This window comes from Oncorhynchus mykiss, chromosome 21, assembly GCF_013265735.2.
Source record: "Oncorhynchus mykiss isolate Arlee chromosome 21, USDA_OmykA_1.1, whole genome shotgun sequence".
Classification (NCBI taxonomy): Eukaryota; Metazoa; Chordata; class Actinopteri; order Salmoniformes; family Salmonidae; genus Oncorhynchus; species Oncorhynchus mykiss.
In genome coordinates, this window is record NC_048585.1 from 53,864,469 (window position 1) to 53,881,493 (window position 17,025).

At 42.7% G+C, this 17,025-nt stretch overlaps 1 protein-coding gene across 10 annotated transcripts in view; it reads left to right on the top strand.

Moving 5' to 3' along the window:
* The window catches only part of LOC110500727 (ankyrin 2b, neuronal), a 155,324-nt gene that overhangs the window by 128,465 nt on the left and 9,834 nt on the right, over positions 1-17,025 (top strand). For all 10 annotated transcript variants that reach the window (XM_036958185.1, XM_036958193.1, XM_036958191.1 and 7 more), the window contains 7 exons: positions 211-288; positions 535-666; positions 1,116-1,262; positions 1,418-1,652; positions 1,948-2,017; positions 13,797-13,880; positions 14,118-14,282. In XM_036958185.1, coding sequence (XP_036814080.1) covers positions 211-288; positions 535-666; positions 1,116-1,262; positions 1,418-1,652; positions 1,948-2,017; positions 13,797-13,880; positions 14,118-14,282 — 911 coding nt within the window. The remainder of the gene's footprint in view (positions 1-210; positions 289-534; positions 667-1,115; positions 1,263-1,417; positions 1,653-1,947; positions 2,018-13,796; positions 13,881-14,117; positions 14,283-17,025) is intronic.

Sequence of the window (17,025 nt, forward strand, 5' to 3'; positions counted from 1 at the left end):
GTCCATTTCAGTTACTGTTAATTATCCACACATACCTTCAAATAGTTAACCTTATTGCACCACCGAGCACAATAAAGCCAGTGAAGACGTTTTCCTCATGTGCTCAGTTGAAGATAGTGTTTTCTTTCTAACGTGAATGTGACTTTGCCTGTCCATCCTTGTGCGGCCAATCCTCTCACGGCTCTCCTGCTGTTGTGGTGGCATTTACAGTAGATTCCCAGGATGAAGCCGAGAGGAAGGAGGAACGGTTGGAAATAATAGCCGACCACCTGGGCTTCAGTTGGACGGGTGAGTGAAAGACCAGGCATATCGGTACTTGGTGTCAGAAACGATAATCACTTCCCAGTGATTTTGAAGAATGTTCAAATTAACATTGCGTATTTAACACTGAAAATTGTCCTATAAATGTCTGGTTGCTATTCTCAAAAAATATATATGTTATCTGATCTGCCAGATGTTTCCAGTATTGGATTTCCATCAATCCTTTTTTAAATCACATCATAATATCTGTCTATTTTCGGGTGTGTTTTCCAGAGCTGGCTCGAGAACTGGAGTTCAGTGAGGAGAAAGTCAATCTAATAAGGCTTGAGAACCCCAATTCACTACAGGACCAAAGCCACGCCCTGCTGAAGCTCTGGACTGACAGGGAGGGTAAAAATATCACAGGTACCTTGATCTATCCGCTCTTTATTGTATTCAGAATATTCAGTGACATTTAGAATATTCGTCATAGGGGCCTCCCAAGTGGTGCAGTGGTCTAAGGCATCACAGTGCTAGCTGTGCCACGAGAGATCCTGGTTCGAGTCCAGGCTCTGTCACAGCCGGCCGCGACTGGGAGACCCATAGTGCGGCACACAATTGGCCCAGCGTCGTCCGGGTCAGGGGAGGGCTTGGCCGGCAGGCATGTTCCTGCCCCATCGCACATCAGCAACTCGTGGCGGGCCAGGCGCAATGCACGCTGACACGGTTGCCAGGTGTACGGTGTTTCCTTCAACACATTGGTGCAACTGGTTTCCAGGTTAAGTGGGCATTGTGTCAAGAAGCATTGCAGCTTGGCTGGGTTGTATTTCCCAATGGCTTTACTATGACCATTTTGTCATATTGTTTTCCCACAGAAACATCACTGATCAAAAGACTAACCAAAATCAACAGAATGGACATTGTCCACCTCATCGAAACCAAGATGGTCAAGTCCACCCAGGAGGACACATCACACACCTATGCAGAGATTGAGAGGACCATTGCACTGGATCACAGTGAAGGTACAGTACAGTGTATTAACAAGCGGAATGGGAATGTTCTATGTTGACTGTCATGAGACAGTAAACCTCATGTCATTTTGTGAAACACCATTTTTTTTAAACTATGTCAGAAAGATCACAGGTTAATAACGATGTTCATATTTATGCCTGTCCAGGTTTCTCTGCCCTCCAAGAGGACATAGACAGTCCGCGGCCAGGCAGGCGTACAGACAGCACCCCCAGTGGGCCAGGGTCCAGGCAGGGGCCCCTCGTGGTGTCAGAGGAGGACCTCTCCTCCAGCATTTCGTCACATCACGAGACTTCAGGGCGGGTGGAGACAGACGAATCAGTAACAGGCCTCCTGAGACACGTCCAGAAGGAGAAGCTGCAGAAAGAGATGGATTCGACACAGTAAGTCAGTGGGACAGTATAACAGGGAAGTACTGAGCGAAAGAGAAATTGGTTAAGAGGTCTTATATTGTTTTGGAGGGTTTGCTGGTACATACATGTTGTATGGTTGTAGAAACAAACAGTTAATTAAGATATTGATTTGCGTTGTTAAAATCTATCTCTCTCTGTGATGGAGAGAGATAGAGAGAGTCCGACAGAAAGAGGAACAGACAGAAAGAGGGACCAACAGAAAGAGGGACTTGGGAGACTTCAAAGGGGATTAGATGTTTGACCTTGTTATTGTTTTGTTCCTCAGTTCTGTGGGCGGTACATCAGATACTGGACCGGAGAAGGCCGAGTCACTACATATGGGCACTTTCAAACAAGTAAGTCCCTTCTTCACCTTGTACCGCACCTCCCCCTACCAGCTCACCTCTCACGTCCTAGATCCTGTCTACAAAGGGCCCACCCCTCCCCCCTCGCCCTCTCTATCTGTCAAGCATTCTGAGGATGGGGCACAGGGAGGTGCAGAGTGGGGTGAGGGGTCAACTCAGCCCCCCCAGGCTGAAAGCGACAACAAATGGGTGTTGTCACCAACGAGTCACCAACAGTCGCCCACAAGAAGTCGTAGGCGTGTCTGTGGGAGCCGTCCGTTGTCCATGACCGACTTCGAGGACAGTCTGACTGAATGTGACCAGGCCGAGCCAGACTTCAGTGAGCTGTCTGTGGAGCTAAAGCAAACCTCAGAGGACTACACTTACCTCTCCACCACCTCTGTCACTATGACAACGGAACGGGTCACAGAGAACATCAGTATTACAGCCAAGCCTATAAATGTACCACAGTCTACTCAGCTGCCTCAGTCTTCTGAGGTGGTACGACCCAAAGAGACACATAAGATATTCTCAAAGGATCATATTGACGAGGTGTCACACAGACTTTACAAAGTCCTGTTTGGGTATGTAGTGAAGTCAACTAGTAAAGGATCCAGGAAAACACCAATGGAATTGGATGAAGTAGCGGGTACTTACAGAGCCAGCCCGGTTTATGCAGAGGATTCCCCTACCTCCATGCCTTTGATTGATGTAGACCAGGCTGAGCTTTACGTCAGACCTGTAGATATCAGTCCCTTGACCCCAGAGTCTATCACCTTTGAGGTGGGTAAGGAATCCCAGACAATAGTGCAAACATCATCTGATGTGTCTAGAACCACTCTCATTTCAGATTCGGTCAAAGTAAAATCCATTGTCAGCACTGCATTAATCCAGATGTCACATGAATCAACTGCTGAGCCCCCAAGAGAGGTGTTAGATCCTCCAGTGGCTGACTCCAGATCAGCCAAATCTGTTATACCGGAGGTAGAGTACAGTTTTGCGATAACCTTACCTATCACTCAACATAAGCCTTCAAGTCAGGAGGAAGCCTTTGTTACATTCTTATCAGAGTCATTCATGCCTTTGGTGCCAGAATCTACAGCCTCCAAAACCGAAAAAAAGTCTTCATCCCCTGACTCAGGGTCTGAGTATGCTACTAAATTTGTAGTTTCAATGCATGATCGATCGTCTTCGCCAGAGTCAGTGACTTCAGATGATAGGTCTGGGTTCCAATCACCTGACTCACCTATACCTGATTCATCCATACTGTTGACTGAGAGTAGAGCCTCATCCCCTGAATCACTGTCATCCGTTACTGAACTTAGGCTTCTTTTGCCTGACTCGTCCATACCTAATTTTAGACCCCTGTCTCCTTTACCATCCCCTGAGATTAAATGGGAAACTGCAAAATTACCTGCTTATGCCTCTGGACAAATGTTTAGGCCATTGACATCTATGGTTCCAAACAAGGGAGAGTTTACCAGAGCGATATCTCCAGGTAGTGAAAGTAGTTATTGTCGATCTATTTCACCTGAATCTGTAATTTACGAAGCTGAAGACAGAGCATCGTCTCCTGAATCAGTAATTCTGGAAACAGTGAGGTGGCATTTTTCATCAGATAGACCACTATCTCCTGAAGAGAATTTACAGAAGAGGGTATCGTCACCTGAATCTACCGGGTCAGTCAATGAACATAGACCCCTATCCCCTGATTCTCCTGTACCTAAGTTTAGACAGGTGATACCTGAATCGGTTATCACTACTTTGGGATACAGATCATTCTCACCTGAATCAGAGACTTCAGTGACTTCAGTGACTTCAGAAACTGAATGTATACCATTGGAGGCTTTTGCCTTTTGGCAGAGACCAGACTCACCTGAGTCTTCAAGATCAATAGATGAAGATATATTTCTGTCTCCAGATTCACCAATTCCACAATGTTGGCAATCTGAACCCATTGCTTTAGTGACGTTCTGTAGATCATCATCATCCCAGTCTATATTTTCAGATGTAGATTATGAAACTGCACCCTTAGTTTCATTACTTTATAAGGATAGACCTTCATCATCTGAATCAGTAGCATCGATAGATGAGTACAGAGCGCTATCACATGAATCACCTATACCTCAGTTTCGACACTTATTACCCGACTCTGTTGTTGATTATAGATCAGATTCACCTAAATCAGTATTGTCAGACACTGAATATGTTCCAATGTCGCTGGAGTCTATAGCTGTAGCGCATAGATCAGATTCACCTGAAGCTTTAGACTTTGAAAAGGAGATCACGTATCCAGCGTTGACCAAATTGGAATCCCCTAAACCCAAAAAGACAAAAGCCACGTTGACACTTGTTCCAGAAAAATTACAATTGGCAGCAGAATCATTTGAAGCCATTCAACCTAACCCTGTAATGTCAGAACCTGCTATTTCAACAGACATGCAAAATATACATCCAGATATACAGCAGTCCACTGAAAAGGGCAAAAGAAAACTCAATCCATTGCCGGCAAAGACGAAACCTGCAAAAGAAATTAAATCAAAGTCCGCCAAAATTGATCCAGCATTTGAATCAGAGACCGAAATTCCTGCTGAAATACCATTATCTGAGTCAGCATTACCTTCTACAAACCCACCTCCAACGAAACCTGCAGAAGTTGTAACTGCACCTAAACCAGCACTACCCGAATCTACTAAACTTGAACCTCACAAAGGACTATCAGTACCTGATGTAGCTCAACCTTCAGAAGACCAACACATGGTACTATGCGTGTCACCAATAACTGTAACTGAATCAGGTGTATATGTCCCTGAAAGTCCACCAATCATATTCAAGTACACAGCTCCACCCTTTCTGGAATCTAGTAAACCTGAACCTCTTGTAGGTCTATCAGCCACTGGTGACGAGGCTCAACCTCCAGAAGATCAAGACATGGTACTATGCGTGTTGCCAATAACTGTAACTGAATCAGGTATTAATGTCGCTGAAAGTTCTCCAATATTAACCGAGTCCTCAACTGCACCACTATTTGAATTTAGTCAAACTGAACCTCAAAAAGGACTATTAGTACCTGCCTTGGCTCAATCTTCATCTGTATCACCATCTGTGTCACCAATAACAGTATCCGAATCAGGGACACGTGTCCTTCCATCAGCAATACTAGTGCCAGAGTACAGACTTGTGTATGATGCAGAACTTTGGAAGCTTATCTCTCAAGTAAATGACCCACAATATGTAGGAGAAACCTACTGCAGTAAAACAGGTGTGTTTGAGTATGCTGGACAGAGAATAGAGTATGAGGTGACATCGGAACCTGAACGTAAATCGTTATCAATAGATTCTCCAGCTGAGGAGTATGACTCTAAGCCACTGTCACCGGAGTCATTATCAGAGTACAGACCCATGTCATCTTCATCCCTGATGCTGTTGGAGGATATTAAAACAATGTCTCCTGCGTCTACTGGAACAATGAATGAAAATAGGTCATTGTCACCAGATTCCCCCGTACCCAAATATTCACCATTGTTCTGTGAAGCTGTTCAGTTTCACCATAGGTCATCATCACCTGAATCGTTACCAGATGATGAGGTTTCTGAGATATTTGAGTCAAGATTTGTAGCTATTGAAGGTAGACCCTTATCACCTGAGTCGAGTGGATCAGTCAGTGAGAATAGCTCACTTTCAAAAGACAAAGACATGGTACCTTGTGTGTCACCAATAACGGTAACTGAATCGGGTGTAGAAGTCCCTGAAAGTCCACCAATAATATTTGAGTCCACAGCTCAATTCTTTCCTGAATCATCTAAACCTGAGTGTCAGAAAATACTTTATGTACCTAATTTAGCACAACCTTCAATAGAGCAAGATTTGACGCCATCTATGTCAACAATAACGGTAACTAAATCAGATGTTGATGTCTCAGAAAGTCCACCAATAACATTCGAGTCCACAGCCCAATTATTTCTTGAATCTAGTAAACCTGAAGCTCAGAAAGGACTGTCAGTACCTGATTTCACCCAAACTCCAAAAGAACCATCTTTGTCACCAATAACAGTATTTGAAGAAGGAATACTTGTCATTCCATCAGTCATACGAGTCCCAGTTTACAAACTTAAGTACGATGCAGAGCTTTGGAAGCTGATCTCTCCAATACATGACCCCCATTATGTAGGGGAAACCCCAAAAACTGGTATATTTGAGTATGCTGACAATATCATAGAGTATGTACAGACATCAGAAAGAGAAAGTCAAAGTTCATCAACTGAGGTTACTGAGGAAAGACCACTCACACCTGATTCTGAGTCTGAATATAGGCCTCTCGCAACTGAGTCAGTTAAGATAAAGACTGTTTTGAGATCAGATTCAGCAGAGTCAGTAAAGTCATTGAAACCATGTCAATCTTTATCTCTAAATTCCCCCATACCCCAATATTCACTATTTTCCCTTGAAACGGCTCAATCCTATCATAGATCATTGTCACCTGAATCAGTATCTGATTCAGATGTTGAAATAGACCCAAAATATTCAATAGCTCTGGGTATTGACACGAGATCGTCCTTTCCTGAATCTCTAGGATCTGTCCATGAACATAGACCACTGTCCCCTGACTCTCCTGTACCTCCGTTTAGACAGGTAATACCTGAATCTGTTCTTGGATACAGATCCTCATCGCCTGAATCAGTGACTTCAGAAACCAAATTTATACTTTCTGAGGCTTTTTCCTTTTGGCAGAGACCAGACTCACCTGAGTCAATAGCATCAGATACAGAGGAAAGACCCCTATCACCTGAGTCTTTATCAGAGTATAGAATCATGTCTCCTGAATCAGTCATGCAACTGACAAACAGCAGATCATCATCACCTGAATCTACAGCATCAGTGGATGAGTACAGGTGTCTGTCTACAGATTCCCCCATGCCTGAGTTTAGACAGGCATTACAAGAATCTATCGTTTCAATGGTTGGATATGGGTCCTCATCCCCTGAATCATTGGCAGATTATGAAGCAGAATCTGAAACAGAATACACTCTTTTGATTTCTGAGATTGAAGATAGACCCGACAGTCCCGATTCAACGGCATCAGTAGATGAGTTTAAAGCTCTGTCACCAGACTCCCCAGTACCCAAGTACACACAGCACGAAACTACTACACTAGTGGCATGGAATAGATCAGCATCGCCTGAATCGATATGCTCAGATACGGAATCTGAAATAGAGTTATTCATAGTTGCCTCAATTCTTCTTAAGGATAGATGCTTATCAGCTGAATCAATTGCATCTATAGATGAATGCATGGCATTGTCTCCTGACTCCCCCATACCTCAGTTTAGACAGATGTTACCTGAATCTGCTATTTCAACCATTGGGTACAGGTCATCATCACCCAAATCATTTGCTTCAGATATTGAATATGCACCACTCATTTCTGAGTCCTTATTTGATGAGGTGAGACCAGACTCACCTGAATCAGTGGCATCAGTTGATGAACATAGACCATTAACACCCGAGGGTCCTGTCCCTGATTATAGGGAGGAGTTACCAAAATCTGTATCAATAAGGGAATTATCCTCCACTGGATCAGTGTTGTCGGATTCGGAACACTTGATATCAACTGCAGAGTATTTTGCTAATGAACCTACACAATTGTCACCTGAATCAGTAGAATCAAACTGTGGGGAAACAGAGTTGTCAGCCAAAAGTCTCATTCCTGAGCGCGTATTACCATCAGAAATATTGGCACGTGAAGAAACAGACCAGCAATCAATGGCTGGTTCACCTATACCTGGAACAACCATGATGGTGGAAGAATACGATCTTATGTACGATGCACCTGAGTCTTTGCCTGACTGGCAACCCATGTCACCTGCAACATTAGTGTTAAAGGAGGATGTTGGAATATCATCACCCGAATCTGTGTTATTAGAGAAACCAATTGAGAAGGATAGATCGCTATCCCCTGAGTCAGCTGAATACAGACCCATGTCTCTAGAATCAGCCATGTCAATGGTTGACGTTAGAACATCTTCACCTGAATCAATGCATGAGATGAATGACAACAGGTCGCTTTCTCCAGACTCACAGATCCCTCAGTATACAATATCAGGTGTATCACGAATGGATTCATGTAATATGGAGTATGCCACAATAGAACACAGGTCATCATCACCTGAATCAATGTCTTCTGGCTCTGAGTATGAGCTAATGGCCATATCACCGTCAGCATTAGAGAGTAGGCCATCCTCACCTGATTCCCTAGAATTAGTCGGCAGGAATTGGCGGCTATCGCCTGACTCACCGGTGCCTCAGTTTATGAGGATTTTATCTCAGTACTTCATGGAACCCCTTAGTGATAGAACGTCTTCACCTGAATCAGTGTCATCAGACACTGTATTTGTAGCCTTACCTCTAGATTATTGGGCCGATGTCCTCCGAAGGCAGTCGTCTCCTGAATCCGGTGAATCAGATGAAGAGTTAAGTTTAGTTATTACAGGTAGAGAAACAATGACATTTAAAGCAGGTACGTTGAGTGATGTGACAACTGTTTTAACTTCTGAGCGTGTCCCATTGTCACCCAAAGAAAAGTCCTTGGGTGTCACTCTGTTGTCAGTCCCCGATAATGAATTTGAAATAGAACAGGGACAAATGAGCACGACAGATCAAGGCTTACCAAGGCTCAGTGGACTAGTAGCAGAAATGGTTACCTCATCTACAGAATGGACACAGACAAAGCATGGTTCAGAGCATGCTGAAACCATCCCAACTCCCCAAGCCACTATTGGTTTGGAAGACGTCAAAAAGATCCAGAAAGACGTCCCAGTAAGTCAACGACCAGTGAAGGTCCAGAAAGACGTCCCAGTAAGTCAACGACCAGTGAAGGTCCAGAAAGACGTCCCAGTAAGTCAACAACCAGTGAAGGTCCAGAAAGACGTCCCAGTAAGTCAACGACCAGTGAAGGTCCAGAAAGACGTCCCAGTAAGTCAACGACCAGTGAAGGTCCAGAAAGACGTCCCAGTAAGTCAACAACCAGTGAAGGTCCAGAAAGACGTCCCAGTAAGTCAACGACCAGTGAAGGTCCAGGACGGAAAAGAGGAAGAAGTAGAGGTCCTGTGCCCCAGTGCTGATACAATAAACACCAAGGAAGACCCACAGAGGGTAAGAGAGAGAGCATGATAAAGCTGACTTGCACGTGCCATGAAATAATGGAATAACTCCCAAGCTAATGGAGGATGATAATAACACTATGTGGTTGAAATGGATGTCTGGATTCTGAAGAATGTTTGTGCAATCACAATAGACTTGGATGGTGTTTGATGTAACTAACAATTTTGTCTCTTTTGAGATGTAACTAATAATTTGTGAAAAAGCACAATCTCATTACTGTAACGTCATCTGGCACATCATGTTGGCCTTTAGAATTGCATGGTTTGTTCTCCAATGGTTTGTTTTGAAATTTGTTCTTGCAGTGATTTAAAATATAACATGTTGTTGAAGAAAATTAATCACAAGACCTAGTACTCTACTAGTGTTATGCAGTTTGTTGATGGGATGTCGGTGGTGCATGCTGTAACAGCGCATTTCAGTAATCCATGTTCAAGTGATGTCAACATTTATTTCTAGGCTCCGTCTCAAACTGCCAAGGAAATACTGTTGCAGACCGGTTATGGAAAGATGCAAAGTGAATTAAAGTCTACCATGATAATGGAAAGTACTTTACATGAGCAAAAGGCAGTTCCAGCCTTCAGTCAAGAAACCAGTGTATCAGTACTGGCATCTACTAAACAGATGAAGACAGCCACAGGCTACGAACCTCTTATATCAACTACATTGCAGATCAGTGAACAAGACCCCTTCACTACCCATAGAGCAGTCACACCTAAACTAAAGAAACCTGACTCTGCCCGTCAGGAATTCTCTGACTCGAGTGAATTTACATGCAAGGAATTTGAGCAGAATCAATCGGGTGAGTTATTTTCGCCGATGTCAAGCCAATTCCTGGTGCCTCCAGACTATGAAGCTGTGTTTTCCGGACGCCAGTCTCTGAGAGTCTCTGAGTGTAGCCAGGTGTCTCCCACTGATATGAGTCCAGTTTCACCCGTCTTCAGTGACTCTCTGTCAGATAAGAGTCAGGTCACGACGACCACCCTGATAGGTCTTGAGTCCGCTTCCAAGTCTGTTACACCTGGATCCGCAGAAGCCTTTGAATTCTCCCCAGACTTTAAGCGAGTGCTCTGTGAATTTGAGAAATCACTCTCTGCATTTGGACCAGATATCCAATCAGATTCCGCCCAAGAAGACTCAGACCTGGAGTTCTTTGACTGCAAAGATGACTTGTCAGACTTCTTAGAGCCAGAGGATCTGGAGCCAGAGGAACCTGAAGACCTCTACCACATTGAAGAGCCTCCTTCCCCAACCCCCTTCGGCAGCACACCGGAGACAGGCTTCCTCAAAGGGAGCCCTATATACAGCGCACAGTTCCTACGGGTGGATGACCAAAAGCGCTTCTCATCGGGTAGTGAAAGTCTTGGGGATTATGGCATTAATGACAGACCAGAAAGTGAAAGTGAAACTGTACCCACATGTGAAGAGCTTCCCTCCAGGTCGCGGGCAGGGTACGATGACGATGAGTACTCTCTGGAACGGGTAAGAGGTCGAGCATGACGACTGCACCCTGCCCTGGCTTGTGTCCCAGCTTCTCATGCTGATTGCAGTGTTCCCACAGTCCAGAGAGGGCATCAACTCACTCAAACACAAGTACAAAAAGCTTATCAGTGCTGTGTTTGCATGTGTGTATACTTACAAGACAATACAGTGTAAGTCAAACCACTGGTCACTGACCAACACAATGGAGTAATCATGGGACAAAATCAGGAATAAGGAATATACTTACCTTTGAGAATGTTTGCTTGCTGTGTTTGCTAATTATTTTCCTATTTTCAGCTAAGGTATCTGATACAGTGAAGAGAACATACAGTACAGTACATACTAATAAATTCCATTTAAAAAAGTGAAATAATTGTCAAACCTTTACTGTCAATACTTCATATTCCACATCAACATTCCATACAGAGGTACTTGTTTAGACTTTAACCACCATTTCTTTGGATTATCGTTTACATATCTTGCATGGCTGGTTTTGTTGAAGGGGTGTTGTACAACTGGGCCTTCTCTTCATCTTCCATCTCCATCACCATTTTATAGAACCTCTCTCATATTTGATTTATTTCTGAAAAGTTATATCAGGTCTACGATAGCCTACTTTTGAATGCCTTTTTGCTATTCCAATGAGAGAAAAGTAAAAAGTCAAACCGAGAAAGAGAAAAGAAGGAACACTGTTGCTTGTTGTTGTTTTGTTCTTGCAGTAACTGTGCCTGCAGTAACTGTTCTTGCAGTAACTGTGCCTGCAGTAACTATACAAAATGTGTAACCATGATATAATGATCTATTATGCTCACAATGGCTGTGTGCTGTCTCTCAGGAGATAAATGAGGAGCTAGGGTTGCTGTCATCGGATAACTCAGAGGAAGAGGTGTTAACCTCCAGGGTGGTCCGACGCAGAGTTATCATCCAGGTATCGGGCATCGGAGAGCATGTAGAGGAGTGGGCGCTGCCATAGTGTGCTGTGGTGCTGGGTTTAGATGTTGACTTTTTGCTTGTGGGTAATTTTGTTGCTGTGCTGAACTTTAGATAATGCCTATGATATACAGTGGGGCAAAAAAGTATTTAGTCAGCCACCAATTGTGCAAGTTCTCCCACTTAAAAATATGAGAGAGGCCTGTAATTTTCATCATAGGTACACTTCAACTATGACAGACAAAATGAGAAAAAAAATCCAGAAAATCACATTGTAGGATTTTTAATGAATTTATTTGCAAATTATGGTGGAAAATAAGTATTTGGTCACCTAAAAACAAGCAAGATTTCTGGCTCTCACAGACCTGTAACTTCTTCTTTAAGAGGCTCCTCTGTCCTCCACTCGTTACCTGTATTAATGGCACCTGTTTGAACTTGTTATCAGTATAAAAGACACCTGTCCACAACCTCAAACAGTCACACTCCAAACTCCACTATGGCCAAGACCAAAGAGCTGTCAAAGGACACCAGAAACAAAATTGTAGACCTGCACCAGGCTGGGAAGACTGAATCTGCAATAGGTAAGCAGCTTGGTTTGAAGAAATCAACTGTGGGAGCAATTATTAGGAAATGGAAGACATACAAGACCACTGATAATCTCCCTCGATCTGGGGCAAGCTCTCACCCCGTGGGGTCAAAATGATCACAAGAACGGTGAGCAAAAATCCCAGAACCACACGGGGGGACCTAGTGAATGACCTGCAGAGAGCTGGGACCAAAGTAACAAAGCCTACCATCAGTAACACACTACGTCGCCAGGGACTCAAATCCTGCAGTGCCAGACGTGTCCCCCTGCTTAAGCCAGTACATGTCCAGGCCCATCTGAAGTTTGCTAGAGAGCATTTGGATGATCCAGGAGAAGATTGGGAGAATGTCATATGATCAGTTGAAACCAAAATATAACTTTTTGGTAAAAACTCAACTCGTCGTGTTTGGAGGACAAAGAATGCTGAGTTGCATCCAAAGAACACCATACCTACTGTGAAGCATGGGGGTGGAAACATCATGCTTTGGGGCTGTTTTTCTGCAAAGGGACCAGGACGACTGATCCGTGTAAAGGAAAGAATGAATGGGGCCATGTATCGTGAGATTTTGAGTGAAAACCTCCTCCCATCAGCAAGGGCATTGAAGATGAAACGTGGCTGGGTCTTTCAGCATGACAATGATCCCAGACACACCGTCCGGGCAACGAAGGAGTGGCTTCGTAAGAAGCATTTCAAGGTCCTGGAGTGGCCTAGCCAGTCTCCAGATCTCAACCCCATAGAAAATCTTTGGAGGGAGTTGAAAGTCCATGTTGCCCAGCAACAGCCCCATAACATCACTGTTCTAGAGGAGATCTGCATGGAGGAATGGGCCAAAATACCAGCAACAGTGTGTGAAAACCTTGTGAAGACTTACAGAAAACGTTTGACCTCTGTCCTTGCCAACAAAGGGTATATAACAAAGTATTGAGATAAACTTTTGTTATTGACCAAATACTTATTTTCCACCATAATTTGCAAATAAATTCATTAAAAATCCTACAATGTGATTTTCTGGATTTTCTTTCTAATTTTGTCTGTCATAGTTGAAGTGTACCTATGATGAAAATTACAGGCCTCTCTCATATTTTTAAGTGGGTGAACTTGCACAATTGGTGGCTGACTAAATACTTTTTTGCCCCACAGTATATATATATTCATGTTTAGATTTCTGTCTCATTCTGTCTCCGCTTTGTTTTATACTGCACCATCATCTGCCATATAATTTTGTTCTGTGACAGATTGATGAAATATTTGTGATGTTAGATAATGGTGGATATGGTAATGTATATGATAATGGTGGATATGGTAATGTATATGATAATGGTTGATGTGGTAATGTATATGATAATGGTTAATATGGTCATGTATATGATAATGGTTGATATGGTAATGTATATGATAATGGTTGATATGGTAATGTATATGATAATGGTGGATGTGGTAATGTATATGATAATGGTTGATATGGTGATGTATATGATAATGGTTCGAAATGACTGATCTATGTTGGTTTATTTCCCTTTTTGAGATTGCAATGTTTAAACCGGTACCTCTGTGTACTTGCCTTAACTCCAGTGTGTGTTTCGGGTCTGTTAAGTCTGTGCTCTGACTGTGCATTTACTATGTTCTCTCTCCAGGCGGATGACCTGCCAGACATCCCTCCCCAGACAGTTACAGAAGAACAGTACATGGATGAGCAAGGAAACATGGTAGTCAAGAAGGTAAAAGGGACATTTTACACCTACATTCACAGACACTGACCTCTAGAACACTCCCCGATTTACAGTAGACCTCAACAACATAAGAAAAATATAAGCTCCCACCAAATGATGATTATTTATTACATAACTACTATTTATCAATGATTTCCCCAGGCAAATAAGTGTGTTTTCTCTTATATGGCCTAGTCATGCAGCTCAGTGCTCTACATTCCTCTCTCTCTGGTCTCTCTCCCCCAGATCACACGGAAGGTGATCCGTAAGTACTTCTCTCCAGACGGTGTGGAGAGAGAGGAGGTGACGGTGCAGGGATCTCAGCAGGAGATGGTCAGCGTGGAGGAGGGAGACGGCTTCTCCAAGGTGGTGAAGAGGACAGTGGTCCGGAGTGAGGGAGATCAGACTGAGGTCAGTCCGTCCATCTGTCGTCTTTGTGTCTGTACGTTTACATTTTGGTCATTTAGCAGATGCTCTTATCCAGAGCGACTTACAGGAAGTAGTGAGTGCGTACATCTTTGTATTTTGTTTGTACTGGTAAGGGCTGTGCGGTCACAGTAGTTGACCGTTAATTAGCATTAACACATTTAGCATCTTCGGGCTTCCACACATAACCACTGATGCAGACATATAGAATATCTACATTTTAAAAAGTCTAATAAATCCATGTAATATAGCCATAATAAATTCTTTATTTATTTTAGACAGGTCTAAAGAAACATGATGTAGTCTACAGGTTATCCTATATGTTTAATTTAGAGTTATTCATGTGACTTTAGTTGTTCTACAAACGTTGGGCTAAATGTTTAGCTTTTTAATACATTGTTAGGCTGCATGATGCGACTCTAATGATGATTTGGAAAGAAGTCGCTTGAAAAGCATGAGCTCTGCTTTGTTTTTTTTGCGCAGGCTGTACACACTACATCAGTCACTCATTCACAATTTGACAAGCACTTGATAATGCCAGTGGCCATTGTACCAGTGGCTGCGTGCTCCATCGCGTGATTGGGTCTTTCTCACAGGCTACAAGTTAAGACAGACTTATCAGGGTTGCAACTGCGCATCCTTATTCAATTCAGAAGTGTATTTTGACGATATTGGAAGAACTGTCCACATTTAACAAGATGAGTAGGCCTAACGAACAGCAAAAGCAGTAGCCTATGTCAATCTACTATCCCACATAGTACAAAGTTCGACTTATTCTATTCTGTGCGAGAAATAAATATTCCAAACATAGTCTGGGACAGTTGTGGGATGTGATAGATCCCAAATTAATGCAATTTGCTGATGCTACAGATCAGAACGTTAAGCTTAAAATGTTGATAAACTATTAGGCTATTTCTTCACATTATAAGCACAGCAGTGCGCACATGGTAGTAGGATATAAGCGTGAATGTTCCATTAGTGGGAAACACCATTGTCAAAAGTGACCACAAATGCCATTATGCAATTAATGATTTTATTATAAAGGTGCATTTTTATAGCAAAATATTTATTCCCCAAAATTGAAAGTCACGTGTTGCTTATGTATGCCAGTTAGGCTCTACACCCCTTGTAAAGAGGATTAATGTGCTTCATATTAAGAAGTTATTAGGCTCCACACCTTATTAAAACATATAGGCCTATGGGCTAGGCTACATGAGGTGTGATACTAACCTTATTAAAACATATAGGCCTATGGGCTAGGCTAATGAGGTGTGATACTAACCTTATTAAAACATATAGGACTATGGGCTAGGCTACATGAGGTGTGATACTAACCTTATTAAAACATATAGGACTATGGGCCAGGCTACATGAAGTGTGATACTGACCTTATTAAAACATATAGGCCTATGGGCTAGGCTACATGAGGTGTGATACTAACCTTATTAAAACATATAGGACTATGGGCTAGGCTACATGAGGTGTGATACTAACCTTATTAAAACATATAGGCCTATGGGCTAGGCTACATGAGGTGTGATACTAACCTTATTAAAACATATAGGCCTATGGGCTAGGCTACATGAGGTGTGATACTAACCTTATTAAAACATACAGGCCTATGGGCTAGGCTACATGAGGTGTGATACTAACCTTATTAAAACATATAGGACTATGGGCTAGGCTACATGAGGTGTGATACTAACCTTATTAAAACATATAGGCCTATGGGCTAGGCTACATGAGGTGTGATACTAACCTTATTAAAACACATAGGCCTATGGGCTAGGCTACATGAGGTGTGATACTAACCTTATTAAAACATATAGGCCTATGGGCTAGGCTACATGAGGTGTGATACTAACCTTATTAAAACATATAGGCCTATGGGCTAGGCTACATGAGGTGTGATACTAACCTTATTAAAACATACAGGCCTATGGGCTAGGCTACATGAGGTGTGATACTAACCTTATTAAAACATACATGCCTATGGGCTAGGCTACATGAGGTGTGATACTAACCTTATTAAAACATACAGGCCTATGGGCTAGGCTACATGAGGTGTGATACTAACCTTATTAAAACATATAGGACTATGGGCTAGGCTACATGAGGTGTGATACTAACCTTATTAAAACATATAGGCCTATGGGCTAGGCTACATGAGGTGTGATACTAACCTTATTAAAACACATAGGCCTATGGGCTAGGCTACATGAGGTGTGATACTAACCTTATTAAAACATATAGGCCTATGGGCTAGGCTACATGAGGTGTGATACTAACCTTATTAAAACATATAGGCCTATGGGCTAGGCTACATGAGATGTGATACTAACCTTATTAAAACATACAGGCCTATGGGCTAGGCTACATGAGGTGTGATACTAACCTTATTAAAACATACATGCCTATGGGCTAGGCTACATGAGGTGTGATACTAACCTTATTAAAACATATAGGCCTATAGGCTAGGCTACATGAGGTGTGATACTGACCTTATTAAAACATATAGGCCTATGGACTAGACTACATGAGGTGTGATACTAACCTTATTAAAACATACATGCCTATGGGCTAGGCTACATGAGGTGTGATACTAACCTTATTAAAACATATAGGCCTATAGGCTAGGCTACATGACGTGTGATACTAACCTTATTAAAACATATAGGCCTATGGGCTAGGCTACATGAGGTGAGCGACTATGATTAAGTCGTGAAAA